Raw genomic sequence first — 26,284 nt, forward strand, 5'->3', positions numbered from 1 at the left:
CTCCATTTACATTTTACAAGGCTCCAAGTCTACACAGCCTTTTATAAACAAACATGCTTGCTTTTTGAGGAAGGTCCATATCTTGGTAGAGCCTGTAGGTATAAAGGGGTATTTCTTTGACAGAGTCCTGACTGGGAATCCAGTCACACTGTCATGTGTAGACATTGTTCAAACATGCTGGCAAATATCCAGGGTTGATTTAGACATAAAAGTTGCTCCCACTCTTCCCAGGAACAAAATATTCTAAATATTCAGTGATAGCCCACAGTAAAGTTCAACAGGAAATGACACTATTAGTCCCTGGAAACATTTAGCCTCAATATTCTCAGAATCACTGATGGAAGGGCAGTTGACACTCTAGTTATGAGAGCTAACGCTACATCCCTCTAAATATAGAGTGGATTCAAAATATCATTAGTTCTGGTTTTGCCCCTTAAAGCTAGACACAATCTCTTTGAGCCTCAGTTTCCTCGTTTGTAATAAGGGGGAGAGGATGGCTGCTGCTGCTACTGCTGCTAAGTCGCTTCAGTCGTGTCCGACTCTGTGCGACCCCAGACGGCAGCCCACCAGGCTCCCCCGTCCCTGGGATTCTCCAGGCAAGAACACTGGAGTGGGTTGCCATTTCCTTCTCCAATCCATGAAAGTGAAAAGTGAAAGTGAAGTCAGTCAGTCATGTCCGACTCTTAGCGACCCCATGGACTGCAGCCCATCAGGCTCCTCGGTCCATGGGATTTTCCAGGCAAGAGTACTAGGGCTATTGCTGGCATTAAATGAAATTATATGTGTTAATAATGTGAGCAAATGTTTTGAGTTTCTATGTTGCTGATAATACAAAAACACAATATGGTCAAGGCTAGAGATTTCAGTCATGTCTGTTCACTGGGGCACAGAAAGTACTAAAAAATGCTATGGAATGAAAAAATGATTCAATACAAGCCTCACAATGATCCAGGGGAGCCAGGTATCATTCATAATATCTCCAAGTTGCAAATGAGGAAGCTGAGGCATAGAAAGGTACAGTTGGTCCCTCCACATCCATGGTCCCAGAGGTCCTTCATATCCATGGCCCCAGGCCCTCTCCCCAACCTCATCCAGCATTTAACAAAATCTGAGGGTGCTTAAATCCCTTATACACAAGAGCACAGTACAGTCCGCTCCTGGAACGCAGGGGTTCCACATGGGCAGGTTCCGTCAGCCAAGTTCAGCTGTGAAACTCACAGAGGCTACGTTCCAGCCACACAAGGAGGGAGTGGCCCCCTACTGAACCTAGGCAGTTACACTCCAAAGACAGGTGTTAACCCCAAGTTTCTTACTTACCTAAGTGCCCAGTCAATAGACTGTCAAAGCTAACGCTCAATACATGCTTACGTGCTCAGAGGTTTCAGCCGTGTATGAATCTTCGTGACCCTATGGATTCTAGTCCGTGGGATTCTCCAGGCAAGAATACTGGAGTGGGTTGCCATGCCCTCCTCCAAGGAATCTTCCCGACCCAGGGATCGAACCCACATCTCCTGCACTGTAAGCAAATTCTTTACCTGCTGAGCCACCTGGGAAGCCCCAATATGTGTTGATGCAGTATAATTTGTAAATCATGAACATTTATCACAGGTTTAAGAAGTGAAGAATTACTCCACAGTGGAGTCTAAAAGAACCAACAATAGAACTTTAAAAATACCGTTTTCTGAAAGAGGTTAGAGTGTTCACATCAATTCCTTTACTTCCTCCTTGGTGCCTATATTTCAACAAATGTCTCTATAGAACCACAGGCCTCTGGGAATGAGGCTCTGGCTCTGGTAGTCTTTGAAAATGAAAGTGAAAGTCGCTCAGTCCTATCTGACTCTATGCGACCCCATGGACTATACAGTCCACGGAATTCTCCAGGCCAGAATACTGGAGTGGGTAGCCTTTCCCTTCTCCAGGGGATCTTCCCAAGCCAGGGATCAAACCCAGGTCTCCTGCATTGCAGGCAGATTCTTTACCAGCTGAGCCTCAAGGGAAGCCCAAGAATACTGGAGTGGATAGCCTATCCCTTCTCCAGGGGATCTTCGGGACCCAGGAATCAAACTGGGGTCTCCTGCATTGCAGGCAGATTCTTTCCCAACTGGACTATCAGGGAAGCCCTCTGGTTTTCTTTACATCTTTCAATGCGTTTTCTTATCAGTCTGAAGTTTTCTGCCTTCATGAGAGCAAGTGGCGCAATGTTTTTATGAGTTACGATTTTCATGAAGTTGATTTTTTAAAAGTTGTGAAAGTAGCTACTCCAAAGGGCAAAGTCTGTCTACGTAGAACACAAATCCTTGATAAGAATTTAGCTTGCCATATTACAACTGTCTTTTTTAATTTTTATTTGAGTATAGTTGATTCACTGTGTTGTGTTAGTTTCATGTATAAAGCAAAGTGAGTCGATTATACATATATCCACTCTTTTCTTTTCCTATTCCCACACAGGCCATTGCACAGTACTAAGTAGAGTTCTCTGTGCTATACATATCCTTATCAGTTATCTATTTTTTTAATATATAGTAGTGTGTATAGGGTGATTCCAATCTCCTAATTTATCCCTCCCCCTCCTTCCTCCCAAATGAACTTACTTAATAAAACCGAAATAAAGTCATAGATGTAGATAACAACCTTCTTACAGCAGCCAAAGTGGCCTCCAGCGACCCTGAACCTTCTTGACCGGGGTCGGGGGGTGGGAAACCACAATTTCCTATATATGGTCAGTTGCAATCAAGGACTCAGATCCCCTGTTGACTCAAATGCCAGGGAACTGATTCACGACCAGTGAATCAGACTATTGTAATCAAAGAAAAAGGTGAGTCTTTGGAAGGAAAAGCAAACTTCCGGGGCTCCTAACGCCCAATATCTAAATACACTGTCAACTCCTAAAAAAGTCAGGTGAAATAAAATTAATTGCCTACGTGAAGAGGAAGACTAGCTCACAAGGATGGGTGGGTTTCCAAGTGCTCAGAACCGAGCTCAGAGAACTAGTCCAGACACGCCAGGCACCGGAAGGGCCGTTCTAACTCCCCGTTCTTTTTCTGTTCCCAAGACCTTCAGAGTTGGGGAGACCAAGATGGCCAACTGCATCCCCGCGCCGCTCGCTGTGATGGAAAGCTGGTCAGCGTGCGCCCCGCCCTGAGCAGGACCGGGTGACCCTCTCGGGGCAGGCACTTTTGCTGCCTGGGTTTTCTGAAACCGGGGCCGTGGACTCCACGCCGGCCCAGCCCCCTGGGACCCTGCACCCTGCAGCCGGGTCGGTCCGCGCCGCGGGTGCCAGCCCGGCGCTGCGCTCGCGGGGGAACCGGCCGACGCTCACCCGGGAATTCGGGCCGCAGGGCAGCGAGGGCAGCGGGAGAGGATTGCGGCTAGGCGTGGGGAGGCTGAACTTACCTAGGGAGCCGCCCCGGGAGCCGGCGTGCGGAAGAGCGGCCAGCGAGCGAGTGCGCCCCGGGAGCCGCTGCTCCGCGCTCCCTCCCGCCCTGCGGCCGGCCCCGGGGCCGCACCCCTTCCTCCCGCCCCTCCGCCTCCTCCGGCTCCACCTGCTCGCCACCGGCGGCCGGAAAAGGGAAGCCGCGCCCCGGGTCCCCCGGGCTGCAGTTCCCCACACGTGCGTCTTAGACCTCCCCGATGGAGTGTGGGGCAATCTCTAAACTTTCCCACCCTCCCTGCTCATCCTCATAGTGAAACCCTGTCTTCCATTTTCACTTCTCTGTCACATTAAGTTTTTTTTTTCAGATTTTTTGCAATGCATGTTTTGTTCTAGGCCTTGTGTATTCAAAGATGAGACAGTCCCCACGTTGCAGTGAAAAGGAAAAAGGAATGAGTTTTTCTTTCCCTTTCCTGAGACCAAAAAAGATAAAAGAACAGTGAGCAGGCCTGAACATCCTTAGTTTTGGGGGGTCTTTTTTTCCTTCTTCTTTTTTAATTGCTCCTAACTCTGCCTATCTGCAACTTAGCTTGCTTTTCTGCCCCCTAACTATGCAGGAGCCAAATTTTGCACGTATTATCCTTTGCTTAGCCTTGCAACACTTCCTTCCCCTTGTAGTTACGTGTCAGAAAGAGGGACTCAGAGCCACTAAAATACCAGGCTCAATTGCTGGGTTACTGATGCCGGCCTATGAGTGTTTTTGACAAGATCCTAACACCTTTGCTCCTCATCGCTGACTCCTGTGAGCTATCATCCCCTAGACTCCTCATGGTGGGGTGGGGGGTGGGGGGCAGCCCTCTCTGCGGGCTGAGAAATAAAGCCACCTTTCTATTACCTCTAAACTCTGTCTCCATATTTTTTTAATTGACTTCAGTGGGCAGAAAAAACCAAGATTTTGGTTGGCAACAATTTGGGGGACTTGTCTGGCATTTGGTGGCGGGCAGGCGGCCCCACAGGGCCCTTTGGCTATGGGAACACCAGGGACTCCTTTCACAGGGCGGTGCTGGGATCACACCAACCTGCCGCCAACTTAGATGCTGAACTCTGGGACTGTGATGGAGAACAGGAGAGAAGTTACCCTTTCAGCTGCCAAGGCTGAGGGCACTTTTCTTCTCTCTTTCATGCCAACCTGAACTTTCGATCCCAGAAACACTGGATATTGGAGGATCCGAAATGGGGTGTCTGGTATATGGAAACCCTCACTAGCACTTAGATAAGTCCCCTGGTGTGCACCTCTTGACGTTTTCCATTTGAGGAACTGATGCAGTTCCAGTTTGGGGGTGTCTCCCTATAGAAGGGGGTCCCCATTTGTAATGTGCTGCTTTGGACATACGCCACAGGCTTAGTGGGACTCAAAAGTCATGTTTGGGGCATTCTTGCCATTTGGTTTTTGGATTTCTGGGCGTCTCTGTGCCATTTGTTTTGTTTTTAGCGACTTCCTGCTATCCTGCTTTGGTTTGGTTTGTTTACTTTGGTTTGTGAGCACAGACATCTGACCCTAACTGCTTGAGCTAGAATGGGAAGTACTTCCTCCAAAGTTTCATCTGAGTCCCCTAGGAAAAATCCTAGATTACTGGTCAACCTATACTTATGACAAGTATTTACTTAATTGGAAATTAAAAGTGCTCACACACACATAAAAATCTTTTTTTTGAGGGAGCTCTTTTTATTGTATATGTAATTAAGGTGACTTAAAAAAAAAGGAGAAACTGGCTTGGTAACTTTAAACAAAAACTTCCTAGAGGAAAACTTATGTTTCTATGCATCTTTGAGATGTAAAATTTCTATCTGATCTTCCTAGGCTGTTCTGTTGTGAGTTTGTTTGTTTGTGTTAGGCTTATAAGAGGTCTTTTTATAATTTATTGGTGGCCAAGTGATGGGTTCTTTTAAAATTAGAAAAACTAACAAATTATTAAATCTAGAGCACAGACCAAAAAGCCTCCGACAACTCCAAGGTTTTCCTAGAATGGTGGGATTTTGTCGCACATGGAAACCAAACTTTGGGCTATTGCAAAGCCATTATACCATGCTTTGACAGGTGCAGATTCTGAACCTTTGGTTTGGATGAAAGTGTGTTATTGGCTCAGTCGCGTCAGACTCTTTGCAACCCCATGGGCTGTAGCCTGCCAGGCTTCTCTGCCCATGGGATTCTCCAGGCAAGAATACTGGAGTGGGTTGCCATGCCTTCCTCCAGGGGATCTTCCCCACCCAGAGATGGAAACCAGGTCTCCTGCATCACCTGCTCTGCAGGCGGATCCTTTATTGCTGAGCCACCAGGGAAGTCTGTTTAAGAGGACGTCCTTCCTTAAATGGAAGAGGAGCTTCAATAGAGAAAGTAGAGAGGTGGTCTTGCTTGTCAAGTCAGTGCCCTGGAACCACCGGACTTCCAAATCTAACACATTGAGTTTTCTGCCAAGATAGAACAGCCTTCTGTTCTGTTATCATTTCTGACTCCCATTCAGGAACTGCTACAATAGATTATTAAGTCCCAACTCATCCTGGAACATTCTGGGATTATTACGGGAGCAACGGGAGGCTATGTATTGAGAGCCCACAATTTATATGACATTGAGAAATGCACTTGGCATATATTGCCTTATTTCATGTCTACAGAAAAGCTTAAATTAGGTGTGATTACCTCTATTTTGCAAATTCAGAGACAGGCTCAGACAGATTCAGTAACTTCTACCCGTTGTGTCCCACACAACCAGGAAGTAATAAAGTTGGATTTCTACCCAGAAGGATATGAGAAACACGTGGTGTTTACATGTAGGATTTATTTTAATTGCTCCAGGTTCAGGGTTTAGCCTCTTTGGTTTTAGGATGGCAACTTGAAAACAAAATGCACTCTGTTTTTTGAGGTTTTCTGGTTGTGACAATTGCCCAGTTACCACCATTTAAACTAGAATCATGCTGCAGTGTATTTATAAAATTAATGCTTTTCCCTCAAAGGATGGATTTTCTCAGAAGTAAATTTTAGATGGTAAAATGATAAGAATGATATATGTTAGGATCCCAGAAACCATGTTTATCGTCATCCAAAAAAAACCCCCCAGAAAAGACTGTTTGATGAAACTTCTACCATTCTGAATGCATTGAACAACACTGTAGTTTTATAAGCTGACTTTCCTATGTCCCCTTTTCCTTTTGCTAAAAAGAACAATTTGAGAGACAAATATAACATTTTAGTGCAAAGTTATGTTAGAAAATCATAGGAAATTATAATCAAATGGGAGAGAGCTGCCTGACAGGACCTATGGCCTAGCAGGGATGCAAGCATGGCCACAACCATGGCAAAGCATTGGGGGGAGGGAAGAGGCCAAGGGCCCAAGAAAGCCTTGGAGGAGCAATTTCGGGAAGCCAGTTTCCTGGCATAGGAATTGGGGCAGAGAACTGGTGTGAAGGCAAACAGAGTAAGCAGCCCAAGGACTTCTGTGAGTTACTAGTGTCGAGCGCTGGTTCATTTTGGACACATTCCTAATTTAGTTGGAATGTTTATTAAGGAAGACATCATGAAACTTTTTTTAAAATTTTATTTAACAATTTACAGAAACTCTCCTAAAGCCTGGATTCTAATAAACTTTTCTAACTTGCTGGTCTTGGGGTTTGTTGCTGTGCATGTGCTCAGCTGTGTCCAACTCTTTGTGACCCCATGGACTGTAGCCTGCCAGCCTCAAATTAAAATGACCATGGGGATAAAATTCTTCTAGCTTTTTGTGTTTTTTAAAGAGAGAGTTGCACCCTGGGGCTGTTTTCTTGTATCCGTCAAGTGGCTGGATTTGGGGGGACAAGCATTAAATCAGAGGTATAGCAGATTTGGACCATATTTAAGCAATATCAGTTTGCGCAAATACTTAAAATTCTGGGATTCATATGGAACATTCAGAGAAAATTGTCCAGGACAGTGATCTTCAACTATTTTACAGGGTCATAACCAGGACTGAATGAGGTAGAGAAGGTGAAGAAATTATTGATCTTGACTGGCATGTGTCTGTGTTAAGTTGCATCAATTGTGTCCAACTCTTTGCCACCCCAAGGACTATAGCTCGCCAGGCTCCTCTGTCCATGAGATTCTTCAGGCATGAATACTGGGGTCAGTTTCCATGCCCTGCCCCAGGGGATCTTCCCGACCCAAGGATCGAACCCATGTCTCCTGAGTCTCTTCATTGGCAGGCGGGTTCTTTACCCCTAGTGCCACCTGTGTGCCCAATATGATATTGACATTGTCCCTAGGATTTTACCTGGGCCAATAGCTAGTCGCAGTGTGCTCCTGGTTAGAGCCATCACAGGCTCATTTGGGGATAGAAACTTTTAAAAAAATTGTTTATTTAGTTTTGGCTTCGCTGTGTCCTCACTGCTGCACATGGCCTCTCTCTCGTCGAGGCAAACCGGAGCTACTCTCTAATTGTGTTGCACGGGCTTCTCACTGCAGTGGCTTCTCTTGTTGCGGGGCATGATCTGTAGCGGGCTTGGGCTTCAGCAGTTGAAGCACGTGGGCTCGGTAGTTGTGGCTTACGGGCTTAGTTGCCCTACAGATGTGGGATCTTCCAGACCAGAGACTGAACTGGTGTCCACTGCATTGGCAGATGGATTCTTAACCACTAGACCATCAGGGAAACTTGGGATAGCATCTTTAGTACACACTGTGGCATCTAAATATTAGGTTGAGAGGTGTGAACTACTGATCCTGGACTATTTTTACTTACAAAATTAGCAATTTCATGGGGTTGAATCTAGTAGGATGTTCTCTGTAGTCTCCCTTACCTGCTCTCACTATGTTTCTTCAAAACCCTAGTCTGAAATATTGCAAAATCTAAATGAGAACTCATTTTCTGCCACTTTCCTCCAAGTTTTCACGAAATTTCAGGTCTCAGGAAGCATTCTGATAGCCAGTCTTAGCAATTCATAGATTGGCTCCTGAATCAGCTTCTTCATGGGCCCAAGAGAAATGCACTCTGGGGCGGGGGGCCTGCTTTTAGGCAAAGGACAATCATAGGAAATTCTGAGGAAGTTAAGTTTACACAAAGCCCATGGCAACATCTAGGGAAAAGGAAATCCTAGGTTCAGTTGTGGCATCTTTTCCCAGGATTTCATGAAAATCTTTCTCAAGTCTTGCTGGGTTTGCAAATGTGCTATCAGAATGTGCCAACAGAGCCTTGGTGTTCACTGTCATTCATTTCTCAGGGAGGACAGGCTTGCAGAATGCCTGGCCTCAGTTTCATTCTGACTCTGCCATTTTTCCTGCACCAATAAATTCTTATTTGGAGCTTTGGTCAGTTTCAGGGTGAGTTATGGACACAGATCTTTGTGCCCAGAGACTTCTTTGGTGGGCCAGTTGCTGAGACTCCATACTCCCAATGCAGAGGGCCTGGGTTTGATCCCTGGTTGGTGAACTGGTTAGATCCCACAAGCCACAACTAAAGATCCCACATGCCACAACAAAGACCTGGTAGAGCCAAATAAATAAATAAAAATAAATATTAAAATAAACTTTGTGCCTGCATAAAAGGACATAGTCATTTTCACACTATTTCAAGTGTCCTGAGAAGGTTTGATGATGATAAATCCAGCATCAATGATCATCTTTTGCACATGGAAATTTTAATTATTCTTCTTTTCCTAGGGTTTCAAAAGAAGAACTATAATACAAGGATAGGAAATTTATTCTTGATCTTAATCCAAGTAGTGAATGTCTCAGATTCAACCCCTTCAGAGGGATTTTCTCTAAAAAACGATCTGTCTCAAATTTTACAATGATTTTGCCATCTCCATGGCACTGTCTTATGTTGATGAGATGAAGAATCTAGTAAGATGAACACAGCAAATAAAACACAGACTGTCATTTATTAATACAAATTTATATAGTGGCATATGCTATTGGAGAAATCAGAAATTCATAACACACAGATTGGTATTGGAAATACAAAAATCATTTCAGAGTCAAGGAATCAGGTTGACAGCACCACGGATGTTTTACTCAAGTCTGAGCAGGTGTGTAGTATCTGAGAAGAATGAATACCTAGGGTACACCAAGACTAGATATAGTAAGATTGTGCAAATACATTCCCACACTCTTTCCGCATCTTCCCATAAGAATCTCCAGGAGGCCAGGAGGCCTGGGGCACAATCAGAGGGCAAAGGTGCAGACTCTTCTTTCTTTGAACCTTCACAGCCAGCATGGGATAGCAAATAGCAACCCCTGAGGGGCTTTTGTTCCTGATCACCTAAAGGCATGGTAGGAAAGGTTAGTAAAACACACACAAGGCCTTAGTGAGCGAGTTATAAGAATTGAAAGGAGAGCTTTGACTGGAATAGCGTCCCAGATCAGTCAGCAAATTTTGTGCTTCCTCATGTGACGTATAAAATGAAATGAAAAATTCTGTATCGAAGCAGTACGTTTCCGCTTTACATCTCTGAACACCTCCTATTTCACAAGTGTGCATCCACTGGAGAAGGATGAAGTGTATGTGGTGGGGGTGGAGGATAGAAAGGAAGGGAGGCACAAATGATCCCAAGGACTTCTCTTTCACACTGACAGCTCACCATCTCATGGTCCACATAGATGCTGCCCGTGTCACTGAGACCCTTCCACAGAGGCTGCTGGGAGCGCGCTGAGATCAGCCTCCACTCCTTCCCACACCAGCCCCCTTCTGCCTCCTGTCCTCACTCTTCCCACCCATGTGCCCTGTTTAGTAGGATCGGAAGGGCCGTGCCAGGAGGCTCTCTCAGCAAGTGGGAAGCTGCTGCTTTCTTGTGCAAGCATTCAGGCATCTAGGAGTGGTGGGAAACAACAGGCCACATCAAAAGTTGCTCTGTGAGTGACTGGCTCTGTCCTGGCAGAAATAGTGGCGACCTTCTCTTATAGGTTGTTTTTGTTTAGTTGCTAAGTCATATCTGACTCTTGCGACCCCATGGACTGTAGTTCGCCAGGCTCCTCTGTCCATGGGATTCTCCAGACAAGAATACTGGAGTGGGTTGCCATTTCCTTCTCCAGGGGATCTTCCCCACGAAGGGATGGAACCTGTGCCTCCTGCATTGGCAGGCAGGTTCTTTACTTCATTGTCTGGAGAGAATTCTGTGCTGGGTTGACGAGTTCTCCAGTCATGAAACACCAGTTCTGGGTGCTCATGAGGCCAGTAGAGAAGTTCTACCTCCAAACACCCCAGCAGGTCTCACATAGCACCTGAGCAGGCAGGAGAATTTGGTTCGGGGCCCAATCTCTCCAACGCTCCCTTCCCTAGAAACTTACACTCATCTTGGAATGCTCATCAGACTCTCCTCCAAATGTCCTGCTCAGGAGGCTGACTCAGTCTCACCTCCTGTTAACATGCTATGCCAGCTTCTCTGTTCAGTCCTCCTCAAGCCCCTGCCAGATTCATGCCTGGGTCAAGTGGTGCTTCTCTGCCCCAGTGAGATTATTTTATGATTCAAGTAGGAGAGTTTTTTTCTCTACTTGCCCTTATTATATTGGCACCATGCTCTCCCTCCCCTGCCCTAAATTGACTGCTCTATCCTTCACCCATGACACCGCTTATTTGTTCACTTAACACATATTCCTGGAGTGCTTGTGATGTGCCAGGCACTGCTGGAGAGCCCAAGGCATGACTCACACCCGCCCTCCTCTCAAGGAGCTTGGACTCCAGCAGGGATGCCTGAAATCTTATATGGTTCATTCCTTCTAGCTCTGAGGACCAAAGTGCTTCCCGTGTGGACTGTTCTCAGAGTGAGGCTCAACTCTAACACAAATATTACACAGTGCAATGCTCCGCGATTTGCTCAGTGGTAAAGGTGTGATGGGTGTCACGAAGGGGAAGTGTCTTTTCCTCTCGAATAACAGAAAGGTGCCTCCAGTTCAAAACAACATAAGCATGCTTATGCTTTTGCCAACTCAGCAGAAGCAAAATTGAACACAAAAGCAAGTGGTGTGTACACTACCTGCAACATCATTAAGCGGCTATTTGAACACTAAATCATTTTAAAGCCATGTGTTCATGGCCTTGTCATGGGCTGTGCTGATATGGTAAAATAAGTGCCTGAGCTACCAAAAAAAAAGAACCCCCAAAAGAGAAATCCCTGAAATACTGTACCGGAAGCCATGCCTGCATCTGCTGAGCTAGTACTCTGCTGTGAGCCCTAGCACTTCTGTGCAGTGAGTACTGGGCACCCCCAACTTGGGGCCTGAGCTTTCTCCTGATTGGCTTTATTCAAATGAATCACTGACTTCCCTGAAGCCCTAACAAAATAAAAGCCCCACAGCCAGCAAGCACAGGGCTTGTGTATTACTGGACTGAGAAAAGCCTGGGCAGCAGGAACTGCGGTAGGAGTGGCAAACACCCACGGGCAATGCTGGCGAAAGGGACACAGTGCAGCGATCTTGCCTGGCAGCCGTCCTGGGCCGGGGAGGATGTCTCCTGGCTGCAGTGTAAACCAGCCGGGCACAAGGACATCCCCCCGGGCCGAGGAGCATCTCTGATGTGCTCTGAGACACCTGCCAGGCCCCTCCTTCCCCCCAGGCTTCAGTTTCCCCTCCATAAAGTGCCTGATGCCTGATGCCTGACAGGAGAGGCTGAGGTTTCTCGGAGAAATGCTCTAGTCCAGAGCGGTTTAAAGCCCCAGGTGAAAAGGGCTGGTGATGCAAAGTACAGTCGGAGGACGAGGAGTGCAGACTGTCAACTGGACGCGTGAGCAAACACATAGGGGCTGATCAGCAGAATTCTGAGCGGAATCTGCATCAGCAATGTGAACTCTGCGGTCCAGACGCCCAGGAAGAGCGCAATCGAAAAGGAGCTGGAGCTGGCAGGGGGTGGAGACCAAAAGCACCTCCCGCCCCCGCTTTCTGCCTCTGAGACCTTCCGGTACATCCCAGTGCGCTCCCTCCGCTGGCTTAAGTCCCGTCCTAACTCCGAACACTGGCTTTCCAAGACTAGCCTTACAGAAGGAACAATTTGCCGCTGCAGAGACTGTTAGTGGGATCCACGGAAAGAACTCCTTCCATCCTCTGGGGTCTCAGTGGGTCTTTGTCTCATGAGGTAGCTCAGTTGTGAGTTGATGCATGTGATGTATGCCTTCCACCACTGAACGCTATCATATTCCCTTTTTAATCGGCAAGATTATAAAAATACCAGTATTTTCCCCCCCGTTTTATAAAAATGACTTTAGAAAAAAAAAAAAATACACGTGGGTCTCCTCCATTAAACTTCTGTTCCGTCCTGTAAATTGTTGTGAACTCTGACTTCCAGATTGAATTTCTTGACTTTAGCGCCTTTGAACACGTAGGCGCCCTCGGTGTCACCGAGTATGTTCACATTGCGAACGGTGCAGTACTGTCTGTCCACGTTCTTCTCCACCCTGTCTGCGCCCCTCTTGGGCACGTCCACCTTGGTATTCAGAGGGTATTCCTCCAAGATGTCCCCGGGGGGCGGCTTCTTCCTCTGTCTCTGGCACTTCCTGGTGATGAAACAAGCCGCCAAAGACACCAGCAGTAGGAGCATGATGGCAACAAGGGCGCTGCCGATAGACGCCCCGGTTTGGGAGAGAGAAGCGGCCACGACTGGCTCTTGCATCTCCAGGTTCAGGGACTTCATGTTGGTGCCATTCTTGACCTGGTCCCCTTCATTGTCATAGATGAGGGACTCGTCGAGGCTCAGCCAGCCACTGGGGTCCGCCAGATCCCTGCGGTGGCGCCGCAGAGGGGCCGTGAGAGAGCGCTGGACCCTGGGGCCTGAGATGGTGTCAGGACCGATGATGTAGATCACCTGAAGGTACCACTGGTGTCCCGCTTCCACCTGCAGGAGGAGGAGACGGGGAGATGCACTGAACATGTCACCGATGCCCAGGACCACCTCTGAGGAAGGGAACGGGAAGACCACTGCCCACCACAAGCTTCCACAGATAAATGGTCTCAAGAAAAGCCTTAGCTAAACCAATGTTCACAGCCACATTATTTATAATAGCCAAGATATGGAAACAACTTGAGTGTCTATCAATAGATGAATGGAAAAGGAAGATGTGGTGTATGTGTGTGTGTGTGTGTGTGTGTACAATGGAATACTATTCAGCTATAAAAAAATGATCTTGCCATTTGTGCCAACATGGATGGACCTAGAAATTATTAGGCTCTATAGGCTGTACTCGGTCACTTCCACCTCTTTGTGACCCATGGACTGTGGCCCACCAGGATACTCTGTCCATAGGATTCTCCAGGCAAGAGTACTGGAGTGGGTTGTCATTTCCTCCTCCAGGGGATCTTCCCGACCCAGGGATCGAACCTGCATCTCCTGCATTGGCAAGTGGGTTCTTTATCAGTGAGCAACCTGGGGAGCCTTAGAAAGTATTACATTAAGTGAAATAAGTCAGTCAGAGAAAGACTGATACTGTATCATTTTACTTATATGTGGAATTAAAAAAAAAAAAAAAGACAAGCAAAACAAAATGAAAACAGATTCAGATACAGAGAATAAATAGGTAGTTGCCGGATGAAGGAGGGGGTGGGGGGCTGGGACAGATGAAAGGGCTCAAGAGGTACAAACCTCCAGCTATAAAATAAATAAGTCATGAGGTGTAATACACAGCATAAGGAATATGGCCACTAAAACTGTAATAACTTTGTATGGGTACAGATGGTTACTAGACTTACCACACTGATCATTTCATAATGTATGCAAATGTTTCACACATGAAACTAACATAACATTGTACATCAAATATATTTCAATCAAAAAAAAAAAAAAGAAAGGAAACTGATCCACTAAAGAAAGAATCTTTTTTTAAAGTCATAGAATAAATCAGACTATCACTGGCCTCCTTTAAAAAATGCTGAGGGAAGCCTATGTGTGGTGCATTTAAGGATTAGTAAATATGCCACTGTAACTGTAGCAGAATAAATAAAGATTTTGATGAAGTATAGGGGAAAACAAGAGAAAAAGAAAAGCATTAGCAATGGTTGGTGTCTGAATAGAGAACTGAACCAAATATTCTGGGGTTCTAGTCTATTTCCAAATTAAAGTGATCTTAGGGCAGATATTCATATTTTTTTCTGTTTTCCTACTTGTTCATGGAATAGCCCTAAGAATTTATCTTTTAGGGTTTCTGTAGCTTAATGAATGCTTGTGATTTGTTGGTCTTTATTGACGTAAGTAGAGTAATAGTATTAATAACCAATTTATTCCCAGTGACCTTCCACTGGTTTGTATGCTAATTTACTATTCATTGATGAACTTGAGCTAAAATAGAGCCATTCAATAAAGATTCATTAAACACCTACTCTGTGTGTAATAAACAGACACTTGGACAAAAATTTGCTAAATCTGAACACTTTTTGGATCATCTTCTGAGTGGTTATGTCATCAAGCATTTTATTTCCCTTTCATCTGCCGCCCATTGAGACCCTCCATGATTTTGAAATAACTTCTGAAGAGTGATAATAGTTCTGAAATCCAAGGTCATGACTTACTATTTGAAGACAGAGAAGAGTAGAAATTGATCTTGGAAATTCATGCTTATTACTGGGATTTAGAGTATTTTTGCTTATTAAATACTAGTAATTCTTGCCATTCTAAATCACTGGATTGTATTTATGATTTTGTTAAATATTTCCACATGCATGTGAAAAACAGTTGGTGCTGCACAGAGCCATGATGAAACTATATGCGAATTAAAGAATTTTATTATTGCGTTGGTCTATTGGATAGATGATAAAATTTGAGGTGAGTGTGTTAGTTGCTCAGTCATGTCTGATTCTTTGCGACCCTGTGGACTAAAGCCTGCCAGGTTCCTCTGTCCTTGGAATTTTTCAGGCAAGAATACTGAAGGGGGTTGACATTCCCTTCTCCAGGGAATCTTCTAGACCCAGGGATCGAACCCAGGTCTCCTGTATGGTAGGCAGATTCTTTCCCATCTGAGCCACCAGGGGAGCCAAGACCCCGATGCTGGGAAAGACTAAAGACGAAAGCAGAGTGTGACAGAGGACGAGATGGTTAGATGGCATCACCGAATCAATGGACATGAACTTGGGTGAACTCTGGGAGATGCTGAAGGACAGGGAAGCCTTTCATACTGCAGTCCACGGGGTCACAAGGAGTTTGACAGGACTTAGCAGTTGACAACAATGGTAAGTTTAACAACAATAAAGAGACCTGCCAGCAAGGATGCTATAAAGAGAAACTGCCATTGCAGAGATGATGTCATCCTCCTCTTTGTAACCTTTAGAGTGAATTGGTCCTCCACTTCTATTTCTCTCGCACACTCACCTTATAGAGCGCGTCTACCTTCAGAGTAAATCCATCCACGCCTGGCATGCTGCTGACCACGTGGAAATCAGGCAACTCGGAAGCAAAGTGGGCCTCAAAGGGCACGTCATGGAAGTACTTGTCAGTTACCTCTGGCTGACTGCGGTCCTAGGAGTTGGAAGAGAGAAACACAAGATCTAGCAAAATGGAACCATTGACCTGGCAGGTGGCGGTCACAGGGAGGAGGCAGTCACCCTTTGGGTCGGGGGAGTGTGTGTTGCAGGAGCCCTCACCTAAGCCTTAAGAAGACTGCTGCCCCTGGGCACCCACCGCCCTTGTGGGGAGAACACTTGGTGGCCTCTGTGATCTTGAAACATAACAAGTAAGATAGCCTAGACCAGCAATTCTCAAGCTATGTGTCCTCAGGACTTAAAAATTAAAGACGTCTCAAAGCTTTCATTTTATGTGATTTATATCTATCAATATTTACTCTTTTAAAATTAACACTGTGATTATGCTATAATGAACAATTTTTTAAAATGAAAAAATATTTGCTAATTCATTTTAAGAGAGAAATGAGCAACTCATTACATGTTAACATAAGTAATATATTTTTTAGTGAAAACACCTATATTCATATCCACCCAAAAAGAGAGTTGGCCTTCTTTTACATTTTGGCAAAATGATAGAAAAGAACTAGATTCTCATAATTGCTTCTATTTTCCATCAGTTGTGATATGTTGTTTTGGTTGAAGTATGTGAAGACAATCTGGCCTCACATAAGCTAGGTATTAATAGCTGGAAGAGGGAGAAATGTTTGAATAACTTTTTCAAATAATTGTGTATATCCTTTTTTGATACTAAATCAAACCTCAGGATATGGTGTTTTTTAAAGATTAGGCACAATATGAAGTGTGATTCCGTATCAATAAATCTGCATACTCTCTGCAATTGTGAGAGAGTGAGTGTGAAAAAAACAAGCAACATCATATCATCACGAAAGTAGTTTTGACCCCGCGGAGGCCCTGAAAGAATACTGGGGATACTGAGGGGTCTCTGGGACACACTGAGAAATACTTTCTTAGACTTTCCTCTTCCCAGAACCTCAGTGACAGCTTGTCTTGTTGACATGGAGCAGAACCCACTGGTCCTTGCCCCCTCCCCTGCGCCTCCATGTCCTCAGCCTGCCCTTTGTGGAAAAACTTTGGGCAAAGAGTAGGTTTAATCAGAGAAGTGAGAAAATGCAGAAACAAAGGAAAACAGTCAAAGGGGACCAAATAATAATAATGTAGGCAGTAAGCACAGTCAGGGACCTTTAGTTCCTTCTCAGCGATATGAGCCATATCCTGTGAGCTGTCTTGTAGATACTGAAACCCCTGCCAGGTGGACTAAAAAGCCTCTTGATGAAAGTGAAAGAGGAGAGTGAAAAAGTTGGCTTAAAGCTCAACATTCAGAAAACTAAGATCATGGCATCTGGTCCCATCACTTCATGGGAAATAGATGGGGAGACAGTGGAAACAGTGTCAGACTTAATTTTTTGGGGCTCCAAAATCACTGCAGATGGTGACTGCAGCAATGAAATTAAAAGATGCTTACTCCTTGGAAGAAAAGTTATGACCAACCTATATAGCATATTAAAAAGCAGAGACATTACTTTGCCAACAAAGGCCTGTCTGGTCAAGGCTATGGTTTTTCCAGTGGTCATGTATGGATGTGACAGTTGGACTGTGAGGAAAGCTGAGCGCCGAAAAATTGATGTTTTTGAACTGTGGTGTTGGAGAAGACTCTTGAGAGTCCCTTGGACTGCAAGAAGATCCAACTAATCCATCCTAAAGGAGATCAGTTCTGGGTGTTCACTGAAAGGACTGATGCTGAAGTTGAAACGCCAATACTTTGGCCACCTCATGCGAAGAGTTGACTCGTTGGAAAAAACCCTGATGGTGGGAGGGATTGGGAGCAGGAGGAGAAGGGGATGACAGAGGATGAGATGGCTGGATGGCATCGCCGACTTGATGGGCATGAGTTTGAATGAACTCTGGGAGTTGGTGATGGACAGGGAGGTCTGACGTGCTATGATTCATGGGGTCGCAAAGAGTCGGACACGACTGAGAGACTGAACTGAACTGAACTGAACCAGGTGAAAGAAGTTAAGTACATGATGACCAGGCTGTAGCCATGACACAGGCTGCCACAGGTCTGAGAACTGACTGCAAAGAAATGGAAACAAATGAACTCTAGAACTGAAGACTATCAGTATTCAAGACAATCAATATGACTCTGGTCAGACCACTGATGACCAGTTTCAAGATGACTGTCAGAGCTGACCATACTGTTTCTGCATGTCACCCCTTCCCTCTGTCTATAAAAGCTCTTGCCCCTGATTGTCAGGGGGCAGAACTGGCCTTTAGACATGTGTCTGCCCTCCCCCTTGGTTACCAGCATCCAAAAGCAAACTTTCCTTTCCACCAACCTTTTTATTGGCTTTTCAGTGGCAAGCAGCCAGATCTGGGTTTGGTAACATTGTTACCCACCATAATTATCACTTGCTTTGTAATATGTACTAGAATTAAGCTGACAGAGACAACATCAACAAAATAATCACAGTATCTGTAGAAACCTTCAAGCCTGGGGTTCTGGCATTAGGCAAAATTTATAGCTGAGGAAATCTATCCGTGTGTCAGCCCTTTAACATAAACAGCATACCAGCAGCAGGAATCTGTGTTTCAGATGTTTGTTGGGCTGAATGCATCCATACTGTGGCCCTTCATTGTAGATGGTCCCCGTGGGATCAAAGAAAGGCACGTAGCCATCCTTCCCAGTACAAAGATAGACCTTCTCTAGTTGGAGCTTGTAAGCAGAATTAAGGTTTTGCTCTGGATTCCAAAGTACTCGGCCATAAAGAATTTGACCTGAAAAGATTGCAAGGCATTAATTAGGTCAGACTTTAAGAAAGAGGAAAAAAAAAGTGTCAAGGATAGGAAGGCTTTAACATGCTCCTTCGGAATCAAAAGTACCTTTCTATGAAGAGCTGTGGGATCCATGTGCCCCTAAAATACACATTCATTCATGCACTGTTTCCTTTAATCAGTAAATGTTCCTGAAGTATTTAAGGTAGGGCAAGCATTCCCTTATGTGCAGGGGATACAAAGGTGAGTAAGACACAGCTAAGAGGGCAGAAATACAAGCGAAGCAATTGCTAAAAGCAGCTAACATTTACTGAACTCATACTCCTGGCTAGGTACTTTACTAAGTCCTTCCCATGGGAGAACTCAGGGAGTGCTCACAATTTCATAGATGAGGACGTTGAGTGGTGAGGTGATTTGTTCAAAGTCATAAAGTCACTGAGCGGTGAGGGCGGGATTCAAAGTCAAAGGTGCTTGGTTTGAAAAACCCACACTGTTGACCGCCACACGATACTGTTACCTCACCACAGAGGAAGGTAAACAATATCAAATAAGCATAGAGCTGACAATGAGGGCATAGCACAAAACTCTGCCTGGAGAGCGCTATGGAAGGGTATAAAGAGAAGACGATATTTGAGCTGTATTCTGAACCATGAGTTGACATCTGGGGCATCTGAGTTGGGGATGCAGAGGCTGGGAGAGCATCCTAGGTAAAAGCAAGTCCATGTACAAAATACGGAATGCTGGAAGGGTACCAGTCCTGGTGTAGCTACTTTTTCTTGGTTCCTGCTAGGGCATCAAATTCTTTACCTACAGTATCTTACTTAGTCCTCCCAAGAGCCTAAGAGATGGGTTCAATTCGCGTCCCTATGTTAAATAACTTGTTCAACATTTCCTATCTGTGACACGCGGGAGGAGGACGTGAGCACAAACTCCAGGATTCTTGCCTGGGAAATCCCATAGACATAGGAGCCTGGTGGGCTACTGTCTATGGGGTCACAAAGAGTTGGACATGGCTGAGAGACTAAACAACAAAGGGACTGAACACAAGGATGCCTAAGAGTTGGGACCAGTTACCTTATTACCATCGGGGATGGGGTATAGGCGGTAAAGGAGAAGTAGAGGTTAGCCCTGGGATCTTCGGCTGACCACCTAGAGCTTGCTGATGCCGTCAGTGGGGCAGTGAATGTGACAGGAACATGTCTAGGGGGAGATGAGTCCAGTTCTAGACATCTCAAGAAAAGCTATGACAAACCTAGACTGTGTATTAAAAAGAGAGACATCACTTTGCCAACAAAGGTCCATATAGTCAAAGCTATGGTTTTTCCAGTAGTCATGTACGGATGTGAGAGTTAGACCATAAAGAAGGTTGAGTGCTGAAGAATTTATCCTTTCGATTTGTGGTGTTGGAGAAGAATCTTGAGAGTCCCTTGGACTGCAGGGAGATCAAGCCAGTCAATCCTAAAGGAAATCAGTCCTGAATATTCATTGGAAGGACTGATGCTGATGCTGAAGCTCCTACTTTGGCCACCTGATGCAATGAACTGACTCATTGGAAAAGACCCTGATGCTGGGAAAGATTGAGGTCAGGAGGAGAAGCGGGGGACAGAGGATGAGATGGTTGGATGGCATCACTGAGTGGCATCATTTGCATCTGCTCAAACTCAATGGACATGAGTTTGAGCAAACTCAGGGAGATAGTGAAGGATAGGGAGGCCTGGCGTGCTGCAGTCCATGGGGTTGCAAAGAATCAGACATGACTAAGCAAGGGAACAATAACAACAGGAGTCTTATGACATCACTTGGAGAGGTTTGGCAGTTTCAACCTGTGTGTGGAAGTGTGGAAGTGACGCTCAGAAGAGACCAGGGACAAGGTTCATTTTCATGGAGCAGCTGTGGAATAGCAGGAGGTTAGGAAGTTCAGAGGATAGGGAGAGGCCAAGCCATGGGGGTGACCGGAGGAGCACTGAAGTGAGAACAGGGAGCCAAGCATGGAACGTGGAGACAGCAACATTGACGGGGCAGAGGACGGACAGCCAGAGAGCGGGAAGTGGTCAGAAAGGCAAGATGGCATCAGGTGAGGCTGGCGCAAAGGAAACCAGAGAACAAAGTGTCCAGATCCATAGGCTTGGTGTCTGACGAGAGAGAATTCTGGGCTGCGGTAGGACAAAGCCAGTCTGCAACAGACAACGCAGGAGTGACTGGGAAGAAGGGCCATGGGAACCGTGTGTATGTTCACCACTCCTTCGGGAAGATTCTCAGAGAAAAGAAAAGGAGGACATGTGGGCTGAAGTTTGAGCGAGAGGTAGGGATGAGAGATTTTTCTCTAATGGGATATGTTTTTAGGATGAGAGAAAAAACTCAGATATGAGCAAAAGATTAAAAGTAAGAAAAAGGCAGAAGAGAGAAACTGGAAGAAAAGATAATTGATTCATCTATAGTTTATTCATTCAACAAATATTTATTGAGCATCCCATTCATGGGATGATGTGCAAATTTGATATTTAATTACAATCTGTGTCTTAGTGGGAGAGACAGGCAATAAAAAAGTAAAGAAATATGATATTAAAAATTGTGACAAGTACTACAAAAAATGAACAACATTTAGTGAAAGTGAAAGATATGAAAACCTGTATTAGATTGACTGGTATGGTCAAAGCCAGTCTCTCTGGGGAGGTTAGCATTTAGATAGAGACCTGAAGAAGAAGAAAGTCAAGGGAGCCGTGTCTGGAGCAGGGGGAGGGCAAAGGAACCATTTCAAGTAGAGCAAGCCTGCTGAAGAAGACATGGACGTTTGGTGTGGTTTTGAGGATGGTAGGCAGTCATATTGCAATCTCAGGAACTGACAGATGAAGCAATTCACCCAAAGTTAGACAATGCATTAGAATCTGGCTGGAAGCCCCGCGTTCTTACGACTCATGAGCACTTTCACACTTATCACATCACTGATTATTATAACACAAAGAATATGATCTTATTTTGAAATAACCCAAAGGAAGAATATGAATCTGTTCCTTGACTAAACCCTGGCTGCCCGGGAACCAGCCCTGGGGAACTCTTCCCTGGAGAGCTGACTGAAAGTCGACAAGCAGAGATTCTAGGAGACCTATCCAACAGCTTCTCAAGTCCATTTGAGTCTCTGTCTTTGGGTGAAGGGAATGCTTACCTTTCGAGAAGGCTCCTTTGTAATCCATTTCTGCCAGTGACATATCAGAAGTGTTGGGATCCATTAGGAACACCTTCTCATTGTTGCAGAGCTGAAATTCAGTGTTGAGCGAATACACGACAGGGACTGGGCGGTTGGTCTGCTGGAATGCAATGGGTATCAGGAATCTAAATGCAGAAAAACAAGAGCTCCTTGAGAGTAGGATTGATTTTCCATCAGTCATTTGGGCTGCCCTCCTGTTCCCACCCTGCACTTTGCTGCAGGTGCTAAAACATTTCGTGAATAAAGAGATGGGTACAGGCAAGAGCCGAAGAATTGATGCTTTTGAACTGCGGTGTTGGAGAAGACTCTTGAGAGTCCCTTGGACTGCAAGGAGATCCAACCAGTCCATCCTAAAGGAAATTAATCCTGAATATTCATTGGAAGGACTGGCGCTGAAGCTGAAATTCCAATACTCTGGCCACCTGATGTGAAGAACTGACTCATTTGAAAAGACCCTGATGCCGGGGAAGATTGAAGGCAGGAGGAGAAGGGGACAGCAGAGGATGAGATGGTTGGATGGCATCACCAACTCAATGGACATGAGTTTGAGTAAACTCTGGGAGTTGGTGATAGACAGGGAGGCCTGCGTGCTGCAGTCCATGGGGTCAAAAAGAGTCGGATGCAACTGAGCGACTGAACCAAACTGAACTGACAGGCGAGAGACTTTATTTAGTTCAAGTTCTTATGAGGTTCATCTGCTCTTTGGAGCAGGAATAATCTAATTGGCCTTTAGACTCTTCAACATTCTTTGCTTTTCCTGGCCCTCTCATTCTGCAAAGCCCTGAGGTTCAAATTGAGATTAGAGGTAATGAATTTAGTTTTCTGACTTTGACCTTGACAAACCTACTGGAATGCTCCCTCCTTGTCTGCTACCATCCATTGACTAGAGAACTCTTACTATTCAGATCTCAAACACCACTTTCTCTAGGAAGCTTGCCTTCTTTCTCTTCCCTCCCAGGCTGGGTCAGATCTCTTATCATTGGTTCTCAATACACTGTGCAGTGTTTTTCTTTTTTCTTTTTTTCATAATACTTATTGTGGCTTGCTGTTCTATTTGAATGCATGATCAAAGTCTGATTCACCCATTACAATTTCCATAGAGTCATAGCCTATATCTATCTGCTCACCACTGTACCTTTGATGCTAGCCAAGTTCCTAACACATATATTTGTTAAAGAAGAGGAAGAGGTGGTTGGATGGCATCACTGACTGAATGGACACAAGTCTGAACAAACTTTGGGAGATAGTGAAGGACAGGAAAGCCTGGCATACTGCAGTTCACGGAGTAGCAAAGAATCAGACTCGACTTAGCGACTGAACAACAATGCACAAGTGGTAATTTCAATGCTTTATTCTTCCAACTGAGTCCATCTGATCATTCCTTACTTTTAATTGAACTGCTCAGGGTAGATTTGAGAGGGCTGAGGTGAAGAAGGAGTTTGGGGCACAGGAGAAACCCACACAAAGTAGGCCTGACCCTGTTTTAACAGCTTTGATATAACTATTCATTGTGCCAAGACTTCATTTACTGGACTCAGGGAAATAGGTTTCTCCTGTTGATGTTGGTTTTATCAGAATCTATTCAGTGCCAGGCCATAAGACACTGGATAAATACTTACTGATTAAAAAGGATGAATGATGAGATTGAGATGATGATAATCATAATTTATAAGGTTATAATGACCTCACAAAAATAGGCATAACAGGAGACACAGTTCTTTTGAATTAAGTCTGAATTTCCTGAATCAGACTAGATAGCTGTGTATGTCTTAGAATCCTATTGCATCCATACAGAGCCATATCAAAAGATGTGGAGATGATCAAATGTGCAGTTAGGCCTAAGGAGGCTTACCCTGGGAATAATGGGGAAGCCACAGGTAAAGATCTCCCTGATGAAGAAGGACAACCAACCCTGATGCCTTAGTACACCCAACAATACTCTTCACCCTGCAGATTTCCACATTGACCAACTCTGGGACTAGAAGTGGGGCTAATGATTTTTTTGCTCCTTTTTGCCATTTCAAACCATTATTCCTCTCTCTTCTCAAAAAGAAAAAAAAAAAAAAAACAACCCAGCACCTGCCCTGGAGAAACTTCTCACATATGTTAACTAAGAGACACATAGAGACAGACGGAGTGATAGACAGAATCTGGGATTATAAACCAGAGTGGTCAAATAAATTGTGGACAATTCCTATGGAGACTACCTTAATGCAGTGAAAGACAAACAGCAGCTACATGGATCAACATTCATGCTGATTTCACTTATGAATCAACAAATGATTCACTGGGAACAGTGAGAATTCATGCAGTCTGAAAATTTTATATAAAGTTGAAAGATCTGCAAAACCATGTAGAAGTAAATGTGAGGTGAGTGGTAGCAGTGTTAGTCGCTCAGTCGTGTCCAACTCTTTGCCATCCCACAGACTGTAGCCCACCAGGCTCCTCTGTCCATGGGATCCTCCAGGCAAGAATACTGGAGTGCATTGACATTCCCTTCTCTAGAGCACCTTCCCAACCCAGGGATCGAACCCAGGTCTCCTGCATTGCAGGCAGATTCTTTACCATTTGAGCTATAGGGATGACCTAAATATGAGGTGAACCATAAGCCAAAACAAGGGATAAAATGAAGTCCCTCAGTTATGTCCAACTCTTTGGGACCCCATGGACTGTAGCCTACCAGGCTCCTCTATCCATAGGATTTTCTTGGCAAGAATACTGGAGTAGGGTGCCATTTCCTTCTCCAGGGGATCTTCCTGACCCAGGGATTGAACCCCGGTCTTCTGCGTTGCAGGCAGACACTTTACCATCTGAGCCACCAGGGAAGTCCAAAACAAGGGATGACAGGTACAAATACCAGGCTAGTGGTTAACTCAGTGGAGAGCTGGGGCGAGTACAACTGAACGGGGCATTGAAGGTATTTAAAAGGTACCAGGAATGTTTTCTTTCTTTTTTTTTCCAACTCCCAGTTTCATTAGTTATAAAGTGGAAATACAGTAAGCAATCTTGAGGGTGATCACTGTAATGAGACTTGAACTTACAATATTGTAAAGTAGTTAGCCTCCAGTTAAAATAAATCAATAAATTTAAAAAAAAGAGCTTAGTACAGAGCCTACCACATAGTCTGCACTCCATACACGGTCACTAATACCACTGGTAGTTACTATTACTCACTTAGCATCAGGATCATAGTGCAAGGGATACCCAGTTCACTGCAGTTATAATTCTTACTAGGTAATGTTCTTGAGGTTTTATATATTCATGCTATATGGTCTTCTGGGTACTAAAACATTTCATAATTTAAAAAAACGTATTAAAGGGACTTCCCTGGTGGTCTAGTACTTAAGCCTCTGTGCTTCCAATGCAGGGGGCACTGGTTTTATCCTTGGCTGGGGAACTAAGATCCCACAGGCCTCCCAGCATAGCCAGAAAATAAAGTAAGAAGTAAATAAACAAAATAAAACTTGATTACACGAATAAAAAATTCCCCAGCGTATCTCTTTAGATGCTTTGCCCTCTGTTCTTCCTTTCTGCAGCCAGCCACCATTTTCCTGGTCACCGTCCCTCCCACACCTGACTGACTACAGGCTCTCCAGTCTTGCTCCTGCCCTCAGTCTCAGCGATTTCAATGGACGAACCATCTACCCCCCGAGCCTCTCAGTTCCTTGATGTCTTCACCTCCAAAGAGCACGTACGTGCTCCTCTCCACTGCAGCCATCTATGCTCCATCATCCTACTAGGCACCTCCTCCATAAAACCTCACTTTCAAACATCTCACACTCTACCTACCACTTCCTATCTTTCCAGCTCACCTCCTCTTTTACTCCCACTCATTAATTCTTCAACCACAGCAGGCCCTCTGCAACCACATTTACCAGGACGCAGAAGACCTGGAACACTGACACATTCATGGTGGGGATGTACACACACAGTTACACATTTATAAACACTTTGGAAAACAGTGTGCCCGTTTCATAAGAAGCTAAACACACCATAGAATCCAGCCACTCCACTCCTAGGTATTTACACAGGAGAACAGAAAGCATGTGTCCATATAAAGGCTTATCTATGTGTGTTTATAGCAACTTTATTTCTAATAGCCCAAACTGGAAATAATCCAAATGTCCATCAACTAACTGATTCGATAAATGAACTGTAGTGTGTGCACACCATGGCATACAGCTCAGCAACAACAGGAACAAGCTACTGATACACACAACAACCACGAGTGAGTCAAAACAATCATGTCGGGCAAGAGAAGTCAGAGAAAGAGAATTCGTATTGTGTGATGCCACTTACACAAATTAGTAGAAAATGCAAGCTAATCTGTAACGACAGAAGGATCAGTAGATACCAGGGGGGTTGGGTGTGGGGAAGAGATGGGAGAGGGGATACCAAAGGCTCATGAAGAAACTTTTGAAGAAAATGGACATTACCACTATCTTAATTGTGGTGATATTTCACAAGTACATATATGTCAAAATTGATCAAATTGTATGTACTTTAAACACATACT

General features: G+C 44.8%; 2 protein-coding genes across 2 annotated transcripts in view; both read right to left on the reverse strand.

The window, feature by feature from the left end:
- Window positions 1-3,497, reverse strand: part of ANXA3 (annexin A3) — a 69,831-nt gene extending 66,334 nt beyond the window's left edge. Inside the window, exon 1 of the mRNA XM_065914001.1 lies at window positions 3,394-3,497. The gene's annotated coding sequence lies outside the window, so the exon portion shown is untranslated. The remainder of the gene's footprint in view (window positions 1-3,393) is intronic.
- Window positions 3,498-9,067: 5,570 nt separating this feature from the next.
- Window positions 9,068-26,284, reverse strand: part of FRAS1 (Fraser extracellular matrix complex subunit 1) — a 506,878-nt gene continuing 489,661 nt past the window's right edge. Inside the window, exons 71-74 of the mRNA XM_065913973.1 lie at window positions 21,727-21,893; window positions 18,361-18,566; window positions 15,679-15,825; window positions 9,068-13,215 (exon numbers count right to left, since the gene is read on the reverse strand). Of these exons, the coding sequence (XP_065770045.1) occupies window positions 12,622-13,215; window positions 15,679-15,825; window positions 18,361-18,566; window positions 21,727-21,893 (1,114 nt within the window). The 3' untranslated portion in view covers window positions 9,068-12,621. The remainder of the gene's footprint in view (window positions 13,216-15,678; window positions 15,826-18,360; window positions 18,567-21,726; window positions 21,894-26,284) is intronic.

This window comes from Muntiacus reevesi, chromosome 22 (genome assembly GCF_963930625.1).
Source record: "Muntiacus reevesi chromosome 22, mMunRee1.1, whole genome shotgun sequence".
Lineage (NCBI taxonomy): Eukaryota > Metazoa > Chordata > Mammalia > Artiodactyla > Cervidae > Muntiacus > Muntiacus reevesi.